Source organism: Passer domesticus, chromosome 6, assembly GCF_036417665.1.
Source record: "Passer domesticus isolate bPasDom1 chromosome 6, bPasDom1.hap1, whole genome shotgun sequence".
In the NCBI taxonomy this organism is placed as follows: domain Eukaryota; kingdom Metazoa; phylum Chordata; class Aves; order Passeriformes; family Passeridae; genus Passer; species Passer domesticus.
Genome location: NC_087479.1, coordinates 24,940,590 through 24,966,032, shown reverse-complemented (window position 1 = coordinate 24,966,032; position 25,443 = coordinate 24,940,590). Strand labels below are relative to the sequence as shown.

Below are 25,443 nucleotides of genomic sequence, written 5' to 3'. Positions count from 1 at the left end.
GACTTGATGCTCTTTCCGAATTTTATTCTAACCTATCATTCCAAATGCTTCTAACATCTGTTTTAAACCAAGATATCTTTCATTAATAGAAATTTATAGAACAGCTGCACACAAAATCCAAGTTTCAAGTTAAAACTCTAGGAAAAAAAGTAATTCTCTTTGTGTGGGAGTGTGATTTAAGGGAAGAAAAGTAGGAGTCAGAGGATGTAGAGAAACTTCACAAGAATAAATCAAACAGCACTGGGAGTCAATTAATGAGGAGGTAGAAGCAGGGAAGCATTCAGCTTTACCTCTCTCCAGACAGCAATAAATCTCTTGCAAATTTAGCTGTCAGAAATGATTGCTTTGTTTTGGACAAGTGGCATTACTTCCTCTTATACTGGAATTAAAATTGATTGAAATTGATTCATGACTTTTCAATATTTCCCACACCCCTTCATTCCTTTCAATTTGAAAACATTATTTCTGTGAAACAAGCACAGATAAAAACAATGTATATGTTTCTGGATTTTGTTTTTGTTTCTTTCTTTGAGACATCAAAGTATCAAGATGAGAGAGAGAGACTGATAATTAATTTTCCTTCAAAGAAATGCTTTCAGAAACTATGCTTTCCTAAGGGAATACATTTTTCCAAATTGTTTTTTACTGATTTTTCTGGGTCAAAAAATAGGAACTGAATAATTATAAATTCTTAAGCAGCCACACAGAATGGTTCAAATCAGAACAAAAGTTTTGCTATGCTGCTTGGGATGATTTCCCATTAAAGTCTTGCTTCTGCTTTCGGACCCACCTGGATGAAGGGCAGTGAACGAGCAGTGCTGCCAAGTGGTGGGGCTGGCCCAAGGAGGGGGCCAGGGAGGAGAAGGAGCCTGCTCCAGGCAGGGACCCCCGAGGGAAGGCGGAGTGCACTGGTGGTTCAAGGAGCTTGTGACATTTCGTGGTGAAACTGCCTGCACGCACACCTCTGACTTCTGTCCAACTTCTTCGGTTTCAGCAGCTGTAACACTCTGCTTGTTTGGATTCAGCTGCAGGACCAGTTTACCTAAAGTCTTGCAGCAGCAGAATACAGTAACATTCAGGTGCCTTTACTCCATAGCATTGCTAAGAAAAGATCATATTGAAAAGTCTCCTTATTCTTGTCCCAGGTACCATATTAAGTGCAGGACCTAAATGAAAGCACCATTTAAGTCCAGGCCTAAATGCACCCTGAGCATTCCTTGATCCACTATGACACCAGCCTTGTCAGAAAGGTGGTTTTTATGATCCCCATTTACCTACAGGGAACCAAGGGAAAAAACATGGAAAGATCAATTGGCTTGCACAGAGCTTCACCAGTAACATGAGGGTGGGGAAAGCACTGGATCAGTCCCTGCTAAATTTCAACAGAGAGCTGTAACCATGATAATATCTTTTCTCCCAGAATATCGATGTTTGTGTTTAGTCTAATTGAATTCTTTGTTTTTCATTGTTTCTACTCCCTTGTATTTTAGGTCTTTGCTGACTTCAGCTGTAGAGCCCCATATGATACCAGGGTGTGTTGCTTTAAAACTGAGGCCAGCATGTCATCCTTATAATGACACACTGGCAGCAGTTCAAGGACTTCCCTTATCCCAGTGGGATTTTTCATATGTTCCAAGCAATGAATAATGAGAAGATCACCAAAAGCTTGGCAAAAAAGTGGAGGACAACGGCTGTAATCTGAGCAAGGGAGAGCAGGTGGGAAAGGAACCCATGATTGCATAGCTAACTTGTCAAGAATGGGAGTGACTAAAGTAAATACAAAGCAGCTGGAGTCACAGGGAGCATTCTGGGGTAGGGTGAGAAGGATGGCAGGATTTCTTTCTTGCTATGAAGGTATGCTATGTTCTTGGTGATTAGTACCTGCTAAACTTGTTTTTCTAAATCTTGCTGTACTAAATTTTTTTTCCCTCAGAAGGATACAAGGAAGTAATGTTCAGTGTTGCCACACAGCAGTCTTTGGATGACTGACATAGTCAGGATATAGCAAAAGAATATAACAAATATTTTGTAATAAATAATAGTTAATGGAGTTACAAAAATGCCTGTACAATCTCCATAAAAACTAGATTGTGAAGCTGATTCCTTTCTTAATTAATCCTCCAAGAACCCTGAACCCTTGGTATAAGCTGCAATGTTGATATTACTCGTGAGAAAATTGGTTCCTGAAGCGTGTAGCTGTTGCAGGCAGAATCATGGAGCTCTGTGTCGCTAGGAGTCAGAAACACCTTTTTCTGAGAGGTTCTGAGGGACTAATAGTCTGGTTTTCTTCTGCACAGAAACAGCTCTCCTGTATGCATTTAATAACCTGATAACCTTTAGACTTCTTGGTATCTGTGCAACCTGCAGCAGCAGCAACCTGTCAGAGTCACGTAACCAGAATTGGTTCCTTCCTCTCCTGTCAGACTGCTTTTCTTTGTTTTCATCTCCTCTGTGCTAACAGCCCTTCTGTGTAGCATCCTGCAAGGTCAATCTCTGGCACTCTCCTTTGGCACATCTTGTAACACCCTGGTCTCTTTTCTACCTGTATAGCTATCTGTGCTGGGTAAGTGTCTTCTCTTCTGCAGCTCCAATACCTGGAACAAACTCACTTTGTCTCTTGTTGACTCTCTGTCTTGTTTCAAATTGCATTTGAAATAGCTTTTCACCTTTGCTATATCTATTTTTTCTGTTAACTGCTTGCTTGACTTGTAATTGCATTAGAGACCTTCAGTGAAACATTTTTGCTATAGCTAAAAGACAAGTCCATATACACATGTCCTGTATTAAAGGGAAATTTTGTAGTATTTTCCCTCCTTTGCTGTTTGGGACATATACTAATCAACAATTATGAGTGTGAGGGGAGAAGGTGTCTCATTCCCACAATGTAATAAATGGTTTTGTCATAAACCATTGCAATGTGTCAATGAAGATTTTCTGCTGCACTGAGGAATTCCTGTGCTGTCTCACATTAAACCATGGTAGATAATTCAGGACGGGTGATGTTGCACTCTGTCACTGAAGCTAGAGGCAGTAGAATCTGTTTAGCTGTGTAATCTGAACAGGCTGCCTTCCCTCAATGGTAGGTCAGTCTGTATTGAACAGATGGCTCTTTCTGCCTTCCTCTCTCATTTTATGATGCTATACTTGTGACAACAAATTCAGAAAAATTAATGCATACATGAAGGCAACAATCCATATATTTTCTTTCTTTTGTGAGTTTTGTGCAAAGGCTGTAGTTCAGGATTTAAGCTTGTTGGATACTACATAGCTTCTTGGCCAGAGAAGCATCTGGTTAGCTCATGCAAATTAGAGGTGTATAAAATTACCGGTGTAAATTATGCCACTCATTACTGTAATAACACTGCAGACATCTTGCTTTCTTGCTGATACACACACAGGTTACATTCCTGAAGCTCCAGCTACATAAAGTGGAGGTTAGAGTAGTAGGAAATTAAGGGAAGTTTCTTCATTCTGGCAGTAGTTTAGATGCCTCAGGATCTGGATTGACAACAGTTCTTCTGTATAAAGGTAACTACAGTGCAGAGCTTTCGTACTACTCCTGATATACTCAGAAGTCTCAGAAACAAAACAGAGCAAGAGACAAGTTTACAGGCCAGAGCTTGGAGAAGACTTGCTCATGCCATGTGTTTTCACGAAGAGATGAGACTCCTTGATGGGAAGCAGCTATCCAGCCTCACTAGCCTTGATGACTCAAGGGAGAGTGACAGTTTCCATTAAACGCAAAATTCTGTATATATTAACTATATATGAAATAATGCAGCATGTGCATGTACAGCTGTGTAAGAGACTACATATTAGAGGGTTATTAGAATTATCACAGAACAGGCTACAAAGGCATAGCTTTTTTTTCTCTCACAAGCATTAGTAGGTGTATAATTCTAGTTTTGAGCCAAATGAGTTTGTAACAATTGATTTAGCCTGCCTGTTGCTGCAAAACTTGGTAACAGCATATTGTAGAACCGGTGAAATAGCTCATAATTAAGTAAGAAATGTTATTATATTTATGTATAAACAACTTATTTGTATTCATAGTAGATTGTCTCCACAAATCTATTCTTGTCTCAGAGCCAAATAGAAATTTAATGTCATTGTTATGTTTAGGTGAACATCACGCTCTTATATTCCCCTCTGTTTGGCCTTGAATAAAAATCAGAGCAACAATAATATAAATGCTATGAAAGTAGTCATGAACAGTAGCCCATCTGTACTGGACAGAATTCTACAAATCAATTAGATGGTCATAAAAAGCTAATCAGATGTGGATGAATTAACTGTGGAAATAAAATGGATTGAACTCTTATGTTTATTGTTCATGTATAAGCCTTTTTAATAATCAAGATGGGTAAATTACACTAATTAACCTTTAAAATTTAGATGATTTCTAAATAATACCTTCAAACAATGCCTATTCTTTTCATTGTTATTTTTAAGTGTTTTGTCCATGACAAGGCAGTTCCATTAGATCTGCAGAAGTAGTTGTTTTAAGTTGTGCTTTCCCTTTTCCTGTTTCTCAATCATTAGATTTTCTACAGTATGTTCTCCCACCTCTCCCCCATCAGATAGCATTTAAAGTCAGAAGTTAAATTCATATATCCTAGGAAGAAACATCAAGAAAACTTAACTCCTGGAGACCCATTGATTTGGGTCTCACTGCTCTTGTGGGATAGATTATCTGAGATGTCACCAAACCCTCTTCCTAATCACAGACAGGAGCAACTTACCTGGGCTGGTGCAATGCTGGCAGCAAAGGCAGTGTGCAGCCCAGCCCCTCTGGACAGGTTGCCTGGATCCTTAGGAACCCGCAGGGCTGGGGATAGTTCAGCCACTTTCTGCCATGCTTTGAGGGAGCGAGCAATTGTGAGAGGGTTATGTGGGTTCCTGTGAGCGTGGCTGAAGGCAGAGCTACAACTACAGAAGCCTGGGGCATTTGAGAACTCTTCAACAGGAAGGGTTTTGGGAAACACCCGCTTTTATGGGGCAACGGAAAGGTATCTGTAAGGGAATCTTTCCAGAGACTTTTTATTGCCCCTTCAAAGCCTTCTTCTCCTCAATGAAAGCCTAGAGAGATGACTACTGCTACAGCATCTGCTATTGTAGAAAATGCATTGTTTATTCTCACCAGTGCAAATGATTTGTAAACTGATCAATCAAAAATTTACTTTTATTCAGTATTTTGACTGCTCACCCTTCAAAAGATTAATTTTCAGCATTCCAGGGTTAAAATTTCTCAGTATTGTTGTAAGGTCTTAATTAAAACAAGAGATAAATTGTGATGTATTAAATAAATAAATAAATAATCCAGGACTGATCACAATACATTGGATAGAATGGTGAATGGTTTGAGTTTTCTAAATTACTGATATTACCTGCTGATATGAGGGCTGTTCAAAAGGGCACTTCACTTTTGGGTTTATTTATTAAAATCCTGCACTCAACTGTAAGAAATTAGCCTCCTAGAGATGAATCGTTCCCTACTCAGAGGAGCCTGAAGCAAGGAAACAGATCATGCACACACTGCAGAACTGCACAGTAACATGAGCTCCAGTATTTTACTACATCTCTTGCACAAGGTGCTAAACAGCAATGTGAGACAAATGTTCTTGCTGTAATAGTGATGGTCTTATACATTTTTCCTCAAGTAATTAATGCTAAATTTACAGTGTTGTACAATTATCCTTTTCGTCTTGTAACTGGAAGCCCTTAATAACTGAGGTGCAGTGTGAAACAGGCTGTTGGACTCTGACAAGACCTGGAAAGATCAATAGATCAGCTTTCAGGTAAGAATAAATAAGGAGACAGAATTTTATATGTGAATTTTATCTATTGAAGCTGGGATAAAAGTCTGAGTTCTTGCACTGGAAACAAAGCTATCCTTTCAGTTCTTGGTTGGCTACAGGGATATTTAGCATTTCCTTCAAAGTATGCTCCTTGCAAACACCAGGGCAGCAGAGACACAGCTCAGACAAGTTCCTTGGCAAGCTGGAATGCTTTGCAATCTCTCTCCAGCAGGACATACATATAATGGTCATTCTCACTTTTCCAGTGAGTTTACAGCACAGTAAGGTTGCAGTTTTTGATAATGTGCAATATCTGTACACTAGAACAATGCTAACCCTGTTCTGGGTAAGTTAATTAAACAATGCAATTCCTAATTATCTGGTATTTTCATTTCAATTTTAATTGGGCATATGAGGGAAAAGTTCACAGAATTTCATCGGAACCTTGTGATATATCATCCTGCAATTGGTTGCAGTTATGTTCAGTGCAAGATTTCCCAAATGGGAACACCTTCTATACAGAATTAATACTGTGTAACACAAATATGGATTGTAACAGGGAAGAATGATAAAAGAAACAGGAGAACCCACCTGATTATCATGTGGCTTAAAGGCTAGCATACTATGAGAAGGAAATCTGAAAGGTACAGGAGCAGGCTGTCCCTATGTGCTCACAGGCAAGCCAGCAGGGGAGACTACCACACTGGCTGAAAAGGGAGCTTTTGCTAGAACTCAGGGGAAAAACAGGAGTTTATACCCTTTGGAAAAAGGGGCAGACAGCTCAGGAAGAGTACAAGGATGCCATTAAGTCTTTTCAGTGAAAACTGGAAAGGCAAAAGCTCACATTTATCATTCTTCCCTGTTAGTAAAGGGATTGAGGGAAACACCACCGGTGCTCCTATCCCTTCAATCAGTTATCTTGGCATCCTGAAGTCCTTTTAAACTGCCCTAGAACTTCTCTCTTCTGCCTCATCACTGACAACCCAGTCAATCAGAAGTGGGTAATAATCAGATGTCACTCATCTCCTAGTAACATCTCTTACCTGAACCCCAGGGAGGCAGCAGACTTTGGGATGGATCCAGACAGCACACAGGGCCCTGTTTCCCTAAGAAGGAAATCACTACAACAATTACCATTCTTTCTTTCTTAAAACCCATGGATGCAATGTGTCTGGTTGACTGACTTGCTCTGGGCGAGCCCCTGGGTAGACCTTCTCCTTCACTATCATTTGCTTATCAAGTTCCAGAATCTCATACCAATTCCAGAAGTACACCTGAGATGGCAAGAGAGGCTGGTAGGGCATTCTCCTGCCTTCCAAACAGGGACCTGTTTCCAATCCCTCCCATCTTTTAGGTCCCCTCCTTCTGCCTGATGGCAAGAGGCTCAGGTTTCCTCTGATTCTTGCTAAGCTTCCATCTGCTGCATTTCTCTCAGGGATGGAAGGGTGTGAGTGCACCAGTATATTTCTCTGAAGTTTGCCTGTGAAAGAATGCAAGTGCTTTTGTGGAGACATCTCTACTTGTCTGCATCACGGCAGGAACGTCTATTGTACAGCAACAGGCATTCTCCCTGCCTGTCAATCCAAAGCTCTTTAATTTGCAAGTAATTTGAGAAACTTTTCTTCTGGTTTTCTTGTAAGATGATATCTCAGTCCATGAACAAATCCAGTGCCATTAAAATAATTAACATAAAGCAGATTCTTCATTGATTTAGGCTCACAAGCAAGTGTGCTGTTTATTTAAAGTCTGTCTCACCTTCAACAAGTGGACATTTGAGAGGCTTTGTCAGCATCAGTACCCACCCCCTACTCTCAGTCAGTAGCCTACATGTTGAGACACATCAACAGGATAGTAAGTACTTCCTCTGCTTTTGTTTAATCTTTGGTTACCTCTCAGACTACAGTACTGCAGCTGCACTTATCAGCAAGCACTGGAGTGTTTCAGATGCAGAGAAGAACAAGAGAATGTGTAGTTCTGGAAAAAGTTCTGGTGTAAGAACTCAAACCTGCATCCACTTTATTACGGGGCTGTGGTGAGAGCTCATCTTTCTGCAGAAACAGTCCTGATAGTGGAACTTAGTCACAGAAGGTAAAACCCAAGGAGACAAAAAGCAAGGAAAGATAAACTGGTAAGACCAGTAGCACTGAACCACAGAAAAGCATCCTGTTCCTCGATGCCTCTTCACATAAAGTCATACAGGCAGAGGAAGGGAAGCTTCCAACAGCTTGGCAGACCTCTGCCAAGGACATTTAACATTCAGCTCAAAGCAATTCCCCCTGAATTTTTGCAGTACAGGCACATTGGCATTAAGCATTCCAGAAAGTAAGAACTCGAAACCAAAGAATGGCAGAGACTAGGAACAAAGCAAGATGAATGCCACATAACATTTATCAAGTTTGTCTGTCACATGTACTTGATAATTATATAGGGTTAATAAATTACCATCAGACTACATCTGCTGCTGCTCCCTCAGCTATTCATGATGCCACCATGTGCTACCAGTACTTGTATTATGATGCACATGAGTGGAGGCTGCTTTCTAAAAGCAACATGCCTTTGGCCATTCCTCCTGGCCCTATAACCACCTCCTACCACTCTTTCAAGTACAGTTTGAAGTGTGTGGTGTAGCAACTATACATTGTACTCATTGGAGCTATGGCTCCTGGGCCAGAGGACCAAAAGAGAAGTAAAGCTTATCCACCTGAAGTAAGAAACTTGCAGCTTACTGTGCTACTTCACCAAAACATCCCTCATAAAACATCCTGTTAGGATGTTCAACAATGGCAATGCTTCATAACAAAAGTTGTCTCTGTAGGTTACTGTACTGATATGCAATGCACACAACTATCTTCAACTGCAACACTACCTCTTCATATCCACTGCTCTATCTGAGGCACTCAGATCTCTTCCTGGAAGGACAAGCAGCACCTTAGAAGTTACCATCATACTGCCATCCTTCCTGGAGCCAGGACAAGAGCTCAAGCAGCCTTCTCTCCCATCTCTGCTGGTTCATCTCCAGAGAAACATTAGCTAGAGCTGCTACAACAAATGTTATTCTGGATAAAGTGACGAGGTCACAGGAAACACCTACTATTCTCCAAAGGCTGTGTCAAGTCAGTACTGTTCACAACACTTGTCATGGAGACTAATACAGGGACATCAGCAATATGACTGCTCTAAGCAGAGCAGTTTACATGAAACTCTCTCAGTAACAGCTACTTAAGTTTCTTCTAAACTGAAATAATGACAGACAGTAAACAGAACTTATATAAATAGAAAATGGTTTATTAAAAACAAACAAAACCAAACAAAAAGTCACAACACAATCTCACTTCATTGTCTGGCCAAAGGTCAGATTTGAAGCTTACATCCATGCTTCAGTCATGTAAGCATGCATACAGAAGGGAAGTTGATGCCTTGCTGGCACGCTCCTCTAAATCTCCTCTAGGATGATTGTTAGAATACATTATTTGTGAACATGTTATGAAACTTAAATTCCCACAAGACACTGAAAAAGTGAAGAACAGTTGTTTTATTTACACCTATAGCGTTTCCATAAACACCTGTCACACAAATACAATTTGCTGCATTTCTAACAGCTGTGAAAACAGTGACAAATACAGAAAAAACGCCACAAGTAAGCATGCATTCTGCAAGATTTAGGTAATTATTTTTTCCCAAAGTCAGTGTATTTGTGAGGAAGTATTTAATTGAATTTCACAAGTCTGTGCAAACTACTTACATGACCAGTATCCAAAAGATAGTCCTTTTGAATACTTAGTCACCAAGAATAACACGTGAGATGAAGCTTTTGTGTGCAGGTTAAGACATTTCACATACAAACAATGCTGCAGTCCTCCTTTATAACAGAAGGGAACGGATTATTAGAATGACATTCCTGAAACAGTCTTCATTTTAAAGTAACTATTTCATTAATAAGGCTGCTTTTAAACAAGTTACTCTGAAAGAAAGCTTTCAAGATCATCCAAAGGGAGCTTATACGCATGCTTTGTCTTCACTGCTAGTCATTTCTGATGAACACTGCTCAGGTCTATGGTTTAGGTATGTGTAAATCATGTTGAGGATTCTGAAAACACTTTTATCGAAGAAGCTGCTCAGCCTCCTTGAACTTGCTTTCCTTTGTTTTCCTCAGTAATGCCTGTTTTATAGCATTGATCTTTTCATCAAGTTCAGCCAGTGAATAGCTCTGCTAAAAGAACAAAATAAAAATCACAATCATTTACATCTTGTAATTGCTAGAGAAGTGGTTTATCACTTGATACTTGAGGTCACTGCATATTGTACTAAGTGATAGAACTACTTCTGCAGAATTGTCTGAATCTAGTCTTTGCCTTTTTACATTTAAAGGAAAAAGAATGTAAACTTGCAAGAAAGTCAGTCCTAATCATGGATCAATACATTCATGCTACTTTTATTAGATGCTTGTTTAGTCTGCTCATAAAAAATCCTAAGAAATCCCTTCATGTTAAAACACTGGATGAGACTACTTAAAACCCAAGTTTTGCAGAACTTGGGTTTACAGCTAAAGGGACTTTTTTGCTACTGCCCAGCATCAAGCTCCTATGTGCCATGTAACCTGATAATTTTTTTATGTTTTCTTACAAAAGCTGGTCATCATCCTTTTTATGAAAATATTTCACCCTATGCAGGACTTTTTTTTTCCTGAACAAGCCTACTTTCTCAAGTCTCAGATGGCCCATATCCCATTCTTCCCAGTCCATTTGTCTCCAAGGCTGATAGCAAGGAGCAGACAAAGCTCCAGCCATGGTCCCAGCTGCACCAATAACTTCTCTCTTGTGGCCTAACAGGCACATGGTAAATGCATTCCCTTATGTGATGGTGTTGTGAAAATGGCAAGTCTTACTGACAGGTTAATATCAGCTATAATGTCGGGCCCTTCTTCAGTACTTTTGCCAAGCCAGCCACTTCAACTTTTGTCTTTTCATAATCCAATAAAGCAAATTGAAAAATAATTTTTAAATCAGCAAAAACCACTATGCAACAAAACAAAAATGGAAGACATTAATAGAGGGCTGATTAGAATACAGAAATTGCCTGTTACTCTCAGCTTGATTAACAGCATTGTAGATTTGTTTTATTCAATCATCCTCCTAACTGGTGAAAACCCTAGTATGTATTCTTAGAAAACTCATCCCTCATTCTAACATCCATTACCTTTTGTCTCCGTCCTTCTCTCTTTGACAGCAAGCTATTCAATACTGATGGAGCTACTTCTGAGAACTTACATACTTGCTTCACAGAACTCCTGCTTACTTTCCACTCAAAACATTCTAAACTTAAGAAAAACAAGAGTTAATAGCACTTACATGGGGAGATTGAACCTTTCTCCTCTTGCCAGAACAGCTCTGAAGAAAAGACAATCAAAACAGACTTAATGTTGCACTGACAGAAGACCACAAATAATTCTGTAACAATACTGTTAAGAGTCTTTAAAGTATAAAAAACACCCACTGACAGCCATTCCATGGATTAAAGAAACGTTTTTTATAATTAAGTACTTTGGATCATGAGAAATACTACTGGAGAGCAGTCAGAAGCTGTTGAAGCTTCTCCACACTTGGCAGTCAACAACTATCAATTTAACTGAAGCTTCCTTCAGACAGAATTGAGCTTTTGAAACTGTCAATATTTTCGTCCCTAAAATTTGCCTATATCCACACCAATATTTATGCAAAACTTCAGCTAAAATGTGCTAATTACTGTGCAACACTACTATTGCCACCATCACAATTTTTTCCTTCATCCCCATTCTAGAGATCCTAAAGCATTTTCAATAGAAATCTCAGCTTGTGAAAGTGTATGTTTTAACTTCTGGTTTTCAGCCACTTGAAGGAATAGCCTCACAAATTTAAAGAAAAGAACTTTACTGGTCTCCAACACAAATTTTAAAAATTAAACAAAAATGTGTATTATTGCTATTGATTTTTATTAACTGACTCTTCTTTGGCTAGTCTCAAGGGAGAAGATATAAATTAAATTGCAATCGACAGTAAAAGAGACATTTTTACTGTTACATGGAGAAAGAAGAGCAAGAGAACAGACAAGAAATTTCTGGAGTCAAACAGAGCCTAATGTAGTAACAACTAATGTTCTCTTTGTCCTAATACCCTTTGGTGAGTGAAGGTTAAGATGTACTATTCAGAGAGGGACAGAGCTCTGCCTGAAAACCAAAAGTAAAGAAAACTAAGTCACAGAATCACATGAAGCAATTTTCAAACGCTTTACTCTCTCATCCTTTTGGAAGTTATTCACATATCGTTAGCAATCAGATCATGCACTGAAGCCCAAATGATTTCAGCTGTTTCAAGCCATTAATGATTTGTATGAAAAATCAAAACTTCAGTCAATTTTCTTGACATAAGAAGCACTTCAGATCTTAAGGCAAGGGGGACAAATACAAACTTTCTGACACATTGCTTACAAATTAATTAAGCTTGGGTGGCAGCAATTTTTTCCCCCAACAGATACTTTCCTCTTTTGAGTGAGAAATTAGGTAAATATGAACTTGATTAGATGGTCCAAATGTAACATAACCACTACACCAAGCCAGAGTTGTTTATTAAAAGCTTTTGTCCTGCGAGTTTTAATTTTTTCTCTGTACATCAAAGATTCAAGCACAAAAGGCATAAATAATAAATACATTTAGACATACTGAAAGAAGGTAAGAAAATTTCTTACTACAGATTGAAAGTATTCAGGAGACAGTCCTTCCAGCTCAAGGATTTTATCTTCAAGCTTCTTAATTCTCTGATAAATGTCTCTTGGTACTGGACCACCTAAATACATAGTAGTAATGCAAAGAGATCAGGAAAAGTGCTTAAAAATTTATTTAACTAAAGATTGCAAGTCTGACATTTGAATTCTTCAAGATTAGCTATCAACCAGTAGCTGAACAAAACAAATGGATGGGATAATATAAAGGAAGGAGAATTAATATGATTTGGGGTAAAACCTGATTGATGAGCCAGTGTAGTCAATGAAAGCAGTAAGGCAATTTCATGTAGTTGGCTGAAGTGTGTCTGTCAAGGTCCCTGAAACAACTAATGATCACTCTTTGCAATACACTGGTCATGAAATGGTGTCACTTCAAAGCTGACACCAGCATTAAGAGAGAGCAGATAGGATGGCAGACCACACATGCATTCTTGTCACAAGAACAGCGTTTGCTTGACCATCGATGGGAGAACAGGTGTAGGGAATGTGTGTATTGAGTAACAGAGGTCTGGAAAAAACCATCCAAAAAATTACCAAACAAACAAAAAAGACCCAAGCTCATCCAAGAACAACCTTAACAAAAAAACTCACAACAAAACCCACTCACACCACAAAAACAGCAGCACCAAAAAAATCCCAACTCGTTTTCATCTATACTACAGCAGCTTGGGCTTGTTTCTTCATGTAAAAATGGAACTGATCAGATCAGTCTTAGCAAGCACTTATTTGCACTCCATAGTAATCTATAATGAATTTCTATATGAAATAACTGTTTATCACAACTAAGTACTGGCTACTCCAACTTAAATGATAATCTGGTTCCGAACTGTACTGACAACCAAGGCCATAGCAAGCTTTTACTTTCTGACACCCATTTCCTTTTATTTTTGGGTCTGTTAGACAAGACAGCTCTATTCCACAAATGACTAAAATAGCACTGATATAGGGCTTGGGTTTACTTTTTTTGCCATTCATCTATTTTCTCCCTTCAAAGAAACAATTGTGCAGGTAGCTTCACTCCTTCAGTTGTGCTCTCTACTCAACACTCGGCACCTACTAATTAAATTGGCTAACTATCACTCTTAATATTGCTTTCTCTTAATGTAAAGGGAAAAGAGCAGTACTAGCACTGGATGCTGTTCTGAAAAACAGCCAACAAGTCAAGATTAACTCTTTCTGTTGCTGGAAGCAAAAACTGGTGGAACAGGTAGTGAAGGCATTTTACCTGCCCAGATGAGAATTTTTTGCACAGCTGCTGGGGTACACATCAAATAATATTGAGATGTTCCCCATGACTGCTGATTTCAACAGGAATTGAGCTGGTGTTGCATGTCTCCATCTTCTTAACTTATACTATAGTTTACCTGACCCATTCCTTCAAACAAAATTTTATCACCTATTAGAGGCATAACCTGGAAGCAAGGACCCTCCTTAGCTACCTCCAATCATTGTCCCTAATATGCATAAACTCCAAAGTTACACATTGTAACCTTAATGCTGGCCAGCCACTTTCAAATTCTATTTCTATGCACAAAAGCCAGCTTATTTTTGAGACAGCTATAGAGCTAAGCATCAAGCTCTGACTGCTGCCTCAACAGTATCAATGCATATTTTACTCTTCTTGCTACCAGACAACTTTAATCCACTACACAGTCACAGGAATCTAGTCGTCTAGTCAATGTTCCAAATGTTTTTAAGACAAGGGATTGGCATCTATTCAGTGTTCAGAAGACAAAAAAAAAAAAAAAAAATCAAGTGTGTCTGCAATGTCCTGTGTAGAAAATTCACTTAAGTAGATGGAGATTTGGCTTCTGTTCTGTTATGAAAATAATTTTCAAGAAAAATACTAATTCCTCCTTGGTAAGTGCCTCATTGTGCCTCAGTGCCATATTATGGAAAACCAGGGCTGGGGTGAGGAAAGCAACTATCTGAAAAACATCAGTAGCCTGACAGCTATGGCATTTATTTAATGAAAGGTATGGACTCATGTTTGCAGGCCTAAAGAGAAGTAGTGACAACAGGCTTCCCACATTCTGAGAATTAAGCTTTATGCCTAAACGTTATTTCAAGAAACATTTTTCATCTTTAGGAAAAGGTTTCATGTAATCCTTTTTGTTGATTCTACCACCAGCCCACAAGTTGTCCATGAAGCAGCCCTTAGTCCTAAACTCAGCTTTTCCTGTTAAGTGGGTCAAGGCAGGACTCCAGTGGTTATGGAGAACCTCAATCTCCAGATATTCCATATTATTTTAAATCCTGTTCTGATGTGCCTCTCTCTTATTTGCCACCACATAAAGTGTACATTTGCTAACTCAGCATCTCAAACTGGGCATAAACCTGGGTTCCATTTTGGGCATAAAACACTAAACACTAGACCACTATACTTGTGGTGAACAAAACCATTCAGTGGATCTAGCCGCTTTTTTACAGCATCAGTTTTTATAGACTTGCCCAGTTTCACCACAGTAATCATGACTGTAGTATAAAATGGCACACCAATGTCAAAATGATAACATCATACAAACCTGTCTGTAACCGTAAGTGTGCTTCAATGTTTTGCAATCTCTCCTCAACCGCTTGGTTTCCACAATCATGCACGGGTACGCTGGCTTTGTGACTGGACCCATGCATTCCTTCAGACCTAGTCTGAGGTCCATACGTATTTACTACCCTAGAAACTAGGTAAAGGCAAAATAAATTTCACATAAAAATGAAACACAAAGCAGATCTAACTAAAAGAATCAAAATACTGAAGCACAAAAAACTGTGTTAAATCAGTTTCACAGAAGTCTTGCAGATGAAGTAAGATGAAAAGTTCAAGTAAAAGCATTTTCTTCTTTTTATTGCATAAGTAACTAAACCTAACAAAATCCCTGAATTTTACATATGCAAAGCAAAAGAATTACTCATACATTCATGTAGAATGGCAGTGTCAAGAATTTGTCATCAGCTGCTGATAAATAGCAGAAACCTTGGTATCTATGTCAGCAGTTGCACATGAGAGCTGTTGTGAATGCAAAGAGGAGGCCAGACCCAATATTACAGGAAGCATCATAAATACATGAAGATGAGGAGAGGTACACAACTGAAGAACCAATACAAACCTCAGCAAGGAAGTCTAATTTTTGTCATCTGGATAAAAGCTTTAGTGACTCTTAGCTGCAGCTACGACTATCTTTTAGCCATGTCTTCATCAGAAGATTTTGCTCACTTCTCATGAAATCAGAGTAATTTCTTAAGTTCTCCTCATAGAACTACTGCAGCATACTGCAGATTTAAAGACTATATTGGCAGCTCTAGATGCTGAAGCACACACACTCATACACCACCCTACATTCATACACCTTCGATAGTACAACATGCTACGTTCTTGCTTGAATTTATGCTGGTTTTACTTCCAATTCCTAAGTGTTTTTCACATTTCAATTATGAACTGTTCCTTGAAGTGAAAACTTCCCTTTTTTCCTGTATTATGCTGCCATCCAACCAAAAAATTAGCACTCAGTTAAAAACAGTGACTATTGACAGAGGTTCTTTGTGAAAGATTCTACAATCAAACTCACTTTCCCATTTCCTTCTTAGCTCACCATACCTTTCAATACTTATTATTTTGCTTTACACTATTATTCTAATTTATATAACTCAAAATAATTGACTTCTAGGACCAATATCAAGTGGATAACTGAACATGACCACTCTCAAAAATGCAAAAGAGGGTTACTTTCATCCTCATTTTGGGTATTTTGTTTGTTTCTAAAGGGTAACTTGGGTACACCTAGAGAGCAGCAGATGAACAACCAATATTTTACACACAACTTCTGCTGGACATAATTTCTATATTATTTATTCCTTTCCAAAACATAGTGCAGTGATAAACTCATTCCCCAGCTTGTCACTTCTTATAAATCTTAGAACTTCCACTGTCCTAAAATTATATTCTATTTCAATACACTTGCACCAACTAATGAAAAATAGAAGATAATCCTATTTAATCTCAATTCCTTATTGATGGTTTCACCTTAGAAAAAAACTAGGTATTGCTCAGCTTCCCTGTCCTGCTTTATCTTTTCCACATTTCCTATCAGCGATGAAAATAATGGTTAGGCACTAAAGACCAAAACAAAAATATTTTGTTTGGTCTTTAGTGCCTAAACATTAATTTAGTGAAGCAGCTAAAGGATTTAAAACCTTGAAGACATAAATAAAGATGTAAAAGTATTCACTAGAGTAAAAAAAAAAAAAAACCAATACATTAAGTTTGCATTTTTGAGCATTCTATTAAAAAGTTCTGATATCAAAAACTTACTCATTTTGTTATATCTGGACACTTAAATGGGTATTAAAAAGTTGCTTACCCTTTATATGACTTTTAAATCCAGGATAGGGTGTGAAAATTGCGTCTGTTCTGGCACAGCTATTTTCTAAATAAATAATGATATAACAAGTAAGGTCCAAATTATGTATTTATAATTGAAAATATTCTAACCAACATCAACTTTGATGCTTTAAACAAATCTAATTAAAATGCTCCAAACAATAAAAAAATCAGAAATATTTACTTCATTCTATAAACACTTGCTCATTAATAGTTTCACACACTTGCATGGATTTACTGCTTTTAATTGGATAAGTCACTCATATAAATGTATTCACATGTGTAAATAGAAGTTTACTGGATCAGGACCAAATTTATTTGGTTCTTTTCACTGCATTTCTCTGTAACTTCTTTCCTTCTTCCTGTATAGAAGCCTTTTTTCCAGACCAATAACCATTGTTATTCTGGTTTATGTCCTTTTCTGAAACTCTCCCATTTTTTGACTGATCTACTCATCAGCCTTCTTTCCTAAACATTTCTGCATTTATTCTGATCCATGTGACTTCTTTCATTTTCCTAACCATAAAACCTATAGTATGGACCACCTTAATTTATTGTAATGCTTCTATTTCCATAGAAATCTCTGTTCATTTCACCAAAGCTCTACACATATTTTATTACACCTGAACAATGAGACCAGTCCTTATTATCAATTCTTCTGTACATAATTAACAATTTTGGGAAACAATATTTCACCATCTAGCATATTCTATTAAACTTCAGCTGTCCTTTGCATTCTGACTAACATTCAAGCAGTTAAACTCTCTACAAAGCTTACTGAACAATAAGCTTTGATCTCTAAGAGCTTAAGTTCCTCAGAGACAATGCACATGTAGGTTCACAGGTACTTAGAAAATATCTCTGTACTACTTATGTAGTTATGTATGTAAAACTGTCTTAACTTCCAAGATGCATTTGGCTACAATTACTGATCCTGCAAATGGGATCCAGTCTGCCAGATGGATTTAAGATTGGTTACAGATACAGCCAATTGCACTACAATGTGAGTAATGTTAAAAAGAACAAGTTATTTTGAGTAGCTAGTAATTCAAATTCGTTGTAAAAACCACTTCTTTGTCATTTAACTAGCACTAAACTAACTTCAATTTGAATATGCAAATCACAAGACGTTTCTGAATTGCAATCCATTTACGTTGGAGAACATCTAGTTAAAACGCTGGGAACAATAGCTAAAAATCATCTGATCTAAGATAGCAGTTCTTAAAATTAACATAAATATAAACTTTTATGGGATGCATTAAACATTGTCATCCAGTGACTACTCAATTTATTTTTCTACCTGACATATGCACTGCACATGCAAGTTCTAAATTTTAAAACAAAGTTACTCTTGAAAAAAAGTTCTGTTTTAAATATAGATTAGTGCTTTTGAAAAACAAAAAAAACCCAAACCAACCAACCAACAAAAAAAAAAAAAAAAACCAAAAAAAACCCAAAAACAAACCAACAAACCCCCCCCCCCCCCCCCCCCACTTAAATTACTATGAAGATGAAAGTCTGGCTAGCCAGTTACCTTGATTACAATCAATAACATTGCAAAATTCCCTGACATTATTTTCATTGATCTCGGCTTGTTTCCTCTCGATGAAGGCTGATATCCGCCTGTCAATCTGCAGGGAATAAACATGATGGCATGTATCTATTTCATTCTTTAAAATTTAGAAAGGTCTTTCATTTTTCTGTTTTTAAACTCTCATAAATCACTTACTTCTGCTTTTCCAGCTTTTATTTGGACCACTTCTGGATCAAAATTAAAATGAGCATCCTTCACATCTCTCAAGTCATAACTTCCATAGTTTTCTTCAGCCTGACTGTTACCATCATAAACATCTAAACTTGTCTGGCTTTCTGTTTTACCTCCAGGTTCCACATGGCCTATATTTTCCTCTTTGATCAATGACTGGAGTTTTTCTAAGAGAGGCTGAACAAAGAAAACAGTGTATTAGTGTTAAAAAAAAGTCCAAAAGTCCTAAAGCCAAGAAGACAAGTACTATTACAATTTCCAGACTAATGGAAATAATTTTGGGAATTACAACATCTTCCTCTGATGGAACACAGTAATAAGATTAAAAAGAATTTCTAAATATTGTGCACACCACAATTCTGACCTTTTTGACCTGTCTTTTAGAGGTTTGTAGAGGAAAACTTCCAAATTTCTATGAAAATCTGCCCATACTCCTGTGTTACTAGCTAAATCAAAGCTTCAATTGCTGGCATCAATGCCACTTAATTAACATGTCATTCAAATGCTTACTCAGAACAGTAAGGCTTAGTATTTTTCCTCCTTAACATGAAATCCGGTGCTCTTACAGTGTAAAGCCTTTATCACATCAGCACTACATTCTCCACTTGAAACCCTAGTTGCCCAAGTGAATGAGAGAACACAGACATGAAATACATAGGCATTATCATGAACACATGCTTTGCTTGACACAGTTGATTATCTACTTAGCTCATGAAATTAAATGAGAAAAGGCACTGACATTTATGGCAGAAAAAAAGCTTATTTTACTGCAGGAACTCTTACGTACAATGTAACATCAAAACCTCAGTACACATATATGTCCCTGTCTCTTTTTCATTTCCATCAGTTTCATCTAGTCTGAATTTCACTGCTTATTTCCTCTCTAGAAATTATTTTAATTTTTTTAAAGACAACATGATTTTTAGCAGTCACATTTTCTGAAATGGAATCAAATTCCCACTTGCAGCATTCTTACATGTTGGATGTAAATTTTATTTGTATTTATCTTGCATATTGTCTTTTTCTGCTCATCACACCAAACATCTGGTGGATGTCTGGAAAACAAAGGGTCTTTCTTTTACCAACAGACAAGAAAATACAGAAATTTCCCTTTTCATCCTCTCAGTACTAGGCACCTCAAATAATTAATTGACTAGCTGCAGCAAAATAGTAGTACCCAAATCCCATCTTTTACATATGAACTATCAAGGTCAAAACACTGCTCAGTTACCAGCTGACAAACTGCTAACCCTCCCTGCCATGCACCTAAATTACTTTTGGCAGGGTTGGAAAGTTTCAAATAGTTAAAAGAAATGACAGTAATGGTGACTGGCTACTTGGCAAGATGAGACATTAATGTCAAAGAAATTACTCTTAAAAAAAAAAAAAAATCTACGTTGAAAATATATTTAATTGCAGTAAGACACTCCAGGATGTGTCATGCTGGGATAATGCCACTTCTTGAACCACTGAAAGCACTCTATGAGCCTCAAAACTCACCCAACGCATGGAATCATTATCATAGCATGACACACACCTGCCGTGTCTTATTGCTTAATTATAACCCACCATAGATGGAAATGTGTCACATTTACAATGCAAGCCTAGAAATCAATGAGGCTGCATTTATTCAGCCTGCTCACCTCCAGTGGCTATTCCCACCACCAATCTGAAAAATCCATAAATGTGAGTACCTATGGAGCATAGTGGAATCCCAAGCATTTAACACTTTTTCAATCCTTTTTTATTGAACACAGTAATATAAGAACAAAATTATTGGAATTTCACAGTTGAGATTACTTTTAGTTGTTGATCACTTTTACCAAGGCATGACAAAAAATGTGTCCCATGAAATATTTACCTGTAAACATAAAATATGCTGCTGAAGTGCACTAAAGAGCAAGGCTGGCTGAAGTGCTGATGTGCTCTGAAGCTTGCTCCAATCGATTACAACTTTCACAATATCCTCTCCAAGATTAAGCTTCAACAGGGCAAAACAATAAAAAATTATATTACATGTATTAGCATCAAAAAGTACACAAGACTTCTACAAGACAACAATCATGCTCAGTCTCATACAGACCCATCCTAATTTTAGATGAGAACATTGGAAAGATTTGATATTAATTATAGTCCAAGTAGCTGTCACTTTCCAAGTAACCTAGTATTTGTAGTGTCTATTCTAAAATATATATAATATATATTAAAAGTTATTTACTAACTTATCATGCTTTCATTGTATTAATTCAGTCCTTGGCTTTATTTAATTAACGTCTATGTAGGAAAGCATATTGTTCATGTTAATCACTCACACTATCTTTTCTTTTAATGGACACTAGAACCACCAGCATGAAGAAACATGACCCAGGACAGCAGTCTCCTGTAAGTTCATGTGTTTTATTCCAAGATTGCAAGACTATCCATGCCTGCATGACCCTGTCTTGATGTAACACCATGGCACATTCTTGAATTTTTACTTACTGATAATCCTAAGGAAGCTTTTTAGTAAAAATAAGTGCATAGAAATATATATTTTTTAATATTTCAAAGTTTAACAAACTCTAGATTACACAGCACCATATTAAACCTATTTTCAAATCATACTATTTTCCTTTATATGCATTGAAATGAACAATTGCCACAGTCTATTCTCACTGCCAAGGAATTGCAATATTTAACTCCCAAGACAATAAAGAAAAACACACATAATAAATATGAAGTATTGTTTAAAAGAACTGTATGTCTTCTATAAGCTATAAATACACTTCCTAATACAAAGATGACTGTCAATAAACTCTAATGGGATAACACACTTTCACACCCCACTTTGCCCTTTTTGTTACACTAAAGCTTTTCTCAAGATCTTCTAGAGATGATCACTTTCATTTCCCAAAGCTAAGAAGGGTGTTCTCCAACCAAACATCCTGCAAGTGAGACCCCAAATGCTAAATACAGAAAAAATTCTTGTTTGAAATCAAGATGACCTACAGGTACTCTGCTTGCAACACTGAATTCCCAATTCATATGCCTACTTGTATATCTACTCCTCACTCCTTCCATTACAATGAAGAGCGGGGGTGGAAACTGAAAAAGGTACCTCAGGAAGATGACAGAAGTGACCTTTAACTCATGGTCTAAAGACATGTAACTTCTAACAGCACCAAACATTATAAACAAGAACACAAAATGCATATGCACTCATGTCCTGAAGCCACCACCAAGTGTACAAAACACTGAGAACTGGACACAAGAAATGCCTCCATCACTCTGAGGGCAAAGCTGTCCCACCTTAGTTTCAAATCTCAGCATTAACACAATTTTGTAAAGGATTATAAACCTGAATCCTCCTTCTTTAGTGAAAGATCAGCCTTGCTAAATTCAGGGTTAGCTCCCAAATTACATAGCAAAGGAGAGAGTCTGACTGGATCTATAATGTATTTTAGATAATCTTCACAAATGGGTATCCCTGTTTAGTACTTAAGCACACAGGATGTAGGAAAAGTAATGTTCTAGGATATACTAATCTTGAAGAAGTTTCAAAATGAGGAATGTATTTAGAACTTAGTAGGAATAAAATTTACTATAGGAATTAAGCCTGTGCATGTGATCATCTGAAGCACATATTTCTGCCCAAGGTATCTAAAGTAACATCTCCTATATGCTGTATTACAGTCTAGTGACAAGGTAAAAAAGGTGCAGATTAAGTCACCCAAATGAAACAAAATAGAAGTGTTACTACAATTTCCTAATAAGCCTCCTTTTTCAAAAAGAATAAGCTGATATGTACCTTCGTATCATAATGGACAACTCCTGTCCAGGTGGTTCAAGGCACAAAAAGCAACAGAACTTCTAACTTAAAATCATTTAGAAGCCAGTCATATTTTTAACTCAAAGACACTGCTTTTAAATAAAAGTCAAGAATAAACCCCTCCTGCATCAACAGAAGTTTCTAGTACAATAGAGTAAGTTCTCAGTCTTTTACATCCTAGTACTTATTAGAACTGTGACAAAAAGATTTATAAATTCAGTGTTTTGATAACTTCAAAGCCTTTGACTAATTACAAGTCCACAGCCTATTCAATTGACAGGATCATATGTAATTTCAGCCCTTTGAAATTTGTTTTATGTAAACACTGGCTATCACTTGACTCTTAAAGAACTTTTCAGGATCAGCTATATTGGTTTTAAGAGCTGTTATTCTCAGATGTCCTCCCGGTCACGTACTGCCACTGATTGCTCCAGTAAAAAAATTCCTGTGCCAGAAATATTCCTGCTTACAGCCCAATTTACCAGCATAAAACCAACTTAAACTACTATAATGAATCAAACTGTGACTGCTAACAATTTGGCACATGCTCAGTCATCTCTATAGAAGGGAAATGGGGGATCAGCAGTTTCAGTCAAAAATGCAAGACCGTTTGCTAGAATCCATGAGGGTAAAACACAGCAGCTAAATCTGTCAGAACTCAAGCAGAGGCTGACAAGTGTGTAACTCAGCAACTAGAAAGGATCAGGACTGAGCAACTAAAAGGACTTTCACAGCTAAGACAGAGCAACCAGATCCTTATCCAACCAGTGCACTGGACACTGAAATGTGTCTGTTGTCATGGAAAGAAGACACTCCAGACACCAAAGAAGACAATTATACTCTGCAGCACAGCTACTGCAACTCTACTGAGGGGATGTAGCAACTCTAAAGAATTCTCTCACAATGGTCTGTGCACACCCAGTTATTTTCAAAAAATCACAGGGCCTTTCCAGTGACATGCTAGCTGTAGAGCCAGCTTCAGAGAAAAAAATAAGCTGCTTAAATCAAGAGGGAAAAGTAACAGTTCTGAATGTAGTTTAGAAACAATTAAAAACTTGTGATGAATATCCTAGTTAAAAGCTTAGGAAACTTTCCCCTTAGTCTCCTTTCTGTTTTTCATAAGTACAAGAGTTCCAACTTTTCTCTGATGTGTTCTACTACTGTCATTCACAGTGCTGTCCTCACACTCAGACAAACTCACAGTCACTAGCTCTTCATTGATCACACTCATTTCACCAGGAAGAATTAAGGAGCCTTCAAACCTCAACAGAGAGTTTTCATGCCTCAGTAATCCTGTGAGCCTGCTGTGTTGGGACATCACACTGTTTAGTGCTGTACTCCTGTTCAAAACCACAGCACTTTGTATCTATTTTAGAGACAGGAAAACTGCGACTCTTAACTAAGTGCCTGAATTATCAAGCCCTTAATTTTGGTTGCATTTATTTGAAAAAAGAGACAATTACTAGCATACTTGGAGGAGAGAAGCAAATAGAATAGAATTCTATACAGATGAGAGGTGAAACACTCTAAAAAATCATTTCAGATCAGCCAGCAGCTACTCCTAAAGCGGCTCTGCATCTAAGAGCCCATTTCTGTACCAGACATGCATTAAGTTACACTAGCTCCTGCAGATACTGCTCATCATCTGCCCCCAAACCTTCAAACTGCTAACTCCTGAACTAAGAGCGTGCTTTTACTGCCTTCACAGAACTACATAAATGTTTCCACAGTGGAAAGATAATCTGTATATTGTTTATAGCAATAAATAAGTTTATTACTAAAACCTTCTCCTGATGAAGGCCTTCCACCACTGCTGTGACATCTGTTACACAACTCACAGACATTACTAAACATAAAGTATGTGTTTCAACTTAAGTACCATAGAGCAGAGCACCTTTAAAAATTCTGATCCTTAGATACACTGCGTGTTTCATAGCAAGCCATTACCAAGGCAGGGCTAACTTCAAGCTCCTGATCATTTATTTTGATCTAATGCACTGTAAGCGTTCAGCAGCTTCTCAATTCAGAGTAATTAATTAAGATACACCAATTAAGCAAATTGCACTTTCCCACGGAAGAGATCATCCATCAAACTAGAAAGTGGCACCCGCGGTCCCGTCTGCGAGGCCAAGGCACGGTCCCGGCCGTGGGAGGGAAGCAGCAGCAGCAGCAGCAGCAGCCACGCACCCTGGGGCTGCCCCGGCCGGAGGGAGCGGGGCAGGCAGCCGGCACCGCCGCCGCCGCCCGGGCGAGCCAGGTGAGCCCGAAACCCCCCAGAAGAGAGGCAGCCCCCTTGTGTGTGGCAGACTTATGTCCTCTCCAGCGCCCTACCCTATTCCCGGAGCCACAGGAGCCCCGCAGGCCGGGAGAAGCAGGAGCCAGCCCGGCGCGGGCCCCCCATGCGACGGGTTGTGATGAGGGACGGGCGCGGCGCCCAGCCCAGCTCCGCCCAGGACCTCTCCCGCCGCCCGCCCCTCACTCACCTGCCCCGCCAGCCCGGCCAGACAGCGCAGGGCGCTGCTCGCTACCTCGGAGGCCGCAGGGTCGACCTCCGGAACGCGGGTGCCGGGCGGGAGCGGGCTGGGCGCCGCCACCGCCGCCGCCATGACACCGGGCCGGGCCGCGGCCGCGCCGTCGCCTCGCGATGACGAACGCCTGGCGATGGCTCCGCCCCCGCGCTGATGGACAGGCACGGCAGCCAATGGCGGGGCTCCGCAGCGCCGGCCCGGGCCGAGGGGGCGCGCGCTCCCGGGGCCGCCGAGGGGGCGCGCGCTCCCGGGGCCGCCGAGGGGGCGCGCGCTCCCGGGGCCGCCGAGGGGGCGCGCGCTCCCGGGGCCGCCGAGGGGGCGCGCGCTCCCGGGGCCGCCGAGGGGGCGCGCGCTCCCGGGGCCGCCGAGGGGGCGCGCGCTCCCGGGGCCGCCGAGGGGGCGCGCGCTCCCGG

At 39.0% G+C, this 25,443-nt stretch overlaps 1 protein-coding gene and 1 long non-coding RNA gene across 4 annotated transcripts; one reads left to right on the top strand and one right to left on the bottom strand.

The window, feature by feature from the left end:
• The first annotated feature begins 1,812 nt into the window (after positions 1–1,812).
• Positions 1,813–9,160, top strand: LOC135302911 (uncharacterized). The gene is made up of 3 exons (XR_010364463.1): positions 1,813–1,854; positions 5,719–5,798; positions 7,234–9,160. It is a non-coding gene; the product is annotated as an uncharacterized LOC135302911 (long non-coding RNA).
• Positions 9,063–25,149, bottom strand: MBIP (MAP3K12 binding inhibitory protein 1). Of its 3 annotated transcripts, none has more exons than XM_064423930.1 (9): positions 24,986–25,149; positions 20,556–20,675; positions 18,659–18,871; positions 18,464–18,560; positions 16,910–16,975; positions 15,080–15,232; positions 12,519–12,616; positions 11,147–11,185; positions 9,063–10,005 (listed from the first exon to the last, which is right to left on the bottom strand). In XM_064423930.1, the coding sequence occupies exons 1-9, from the start codon at positions 25,106–25,108 to the stop codon at positions 9,898–9,900; spliced, it is 1,017 nt and encodes a 338-aa protein (XP_064280000.1). In that variant the 5' UTR covers positions 25,109–25,149; the 3' UTR covers positions 9,063–9,897. The 3 variants fall into 3 exon arrangements, with proteins under 3 accessions (XP_064280000.1, XP_064279999.1, XP_064280001.1); XM_064423929.1 differs by having other exon boundaries at positions 9,063–10,008; positions 24,986–25,148; XM_064423931.1 differs by lacking the exon at positions 16,910–16,975 and having other exon boundaries at positions 9,063–10,008.
• Positions 25,150–25,443: the final 294 nt, after the last annotated feature.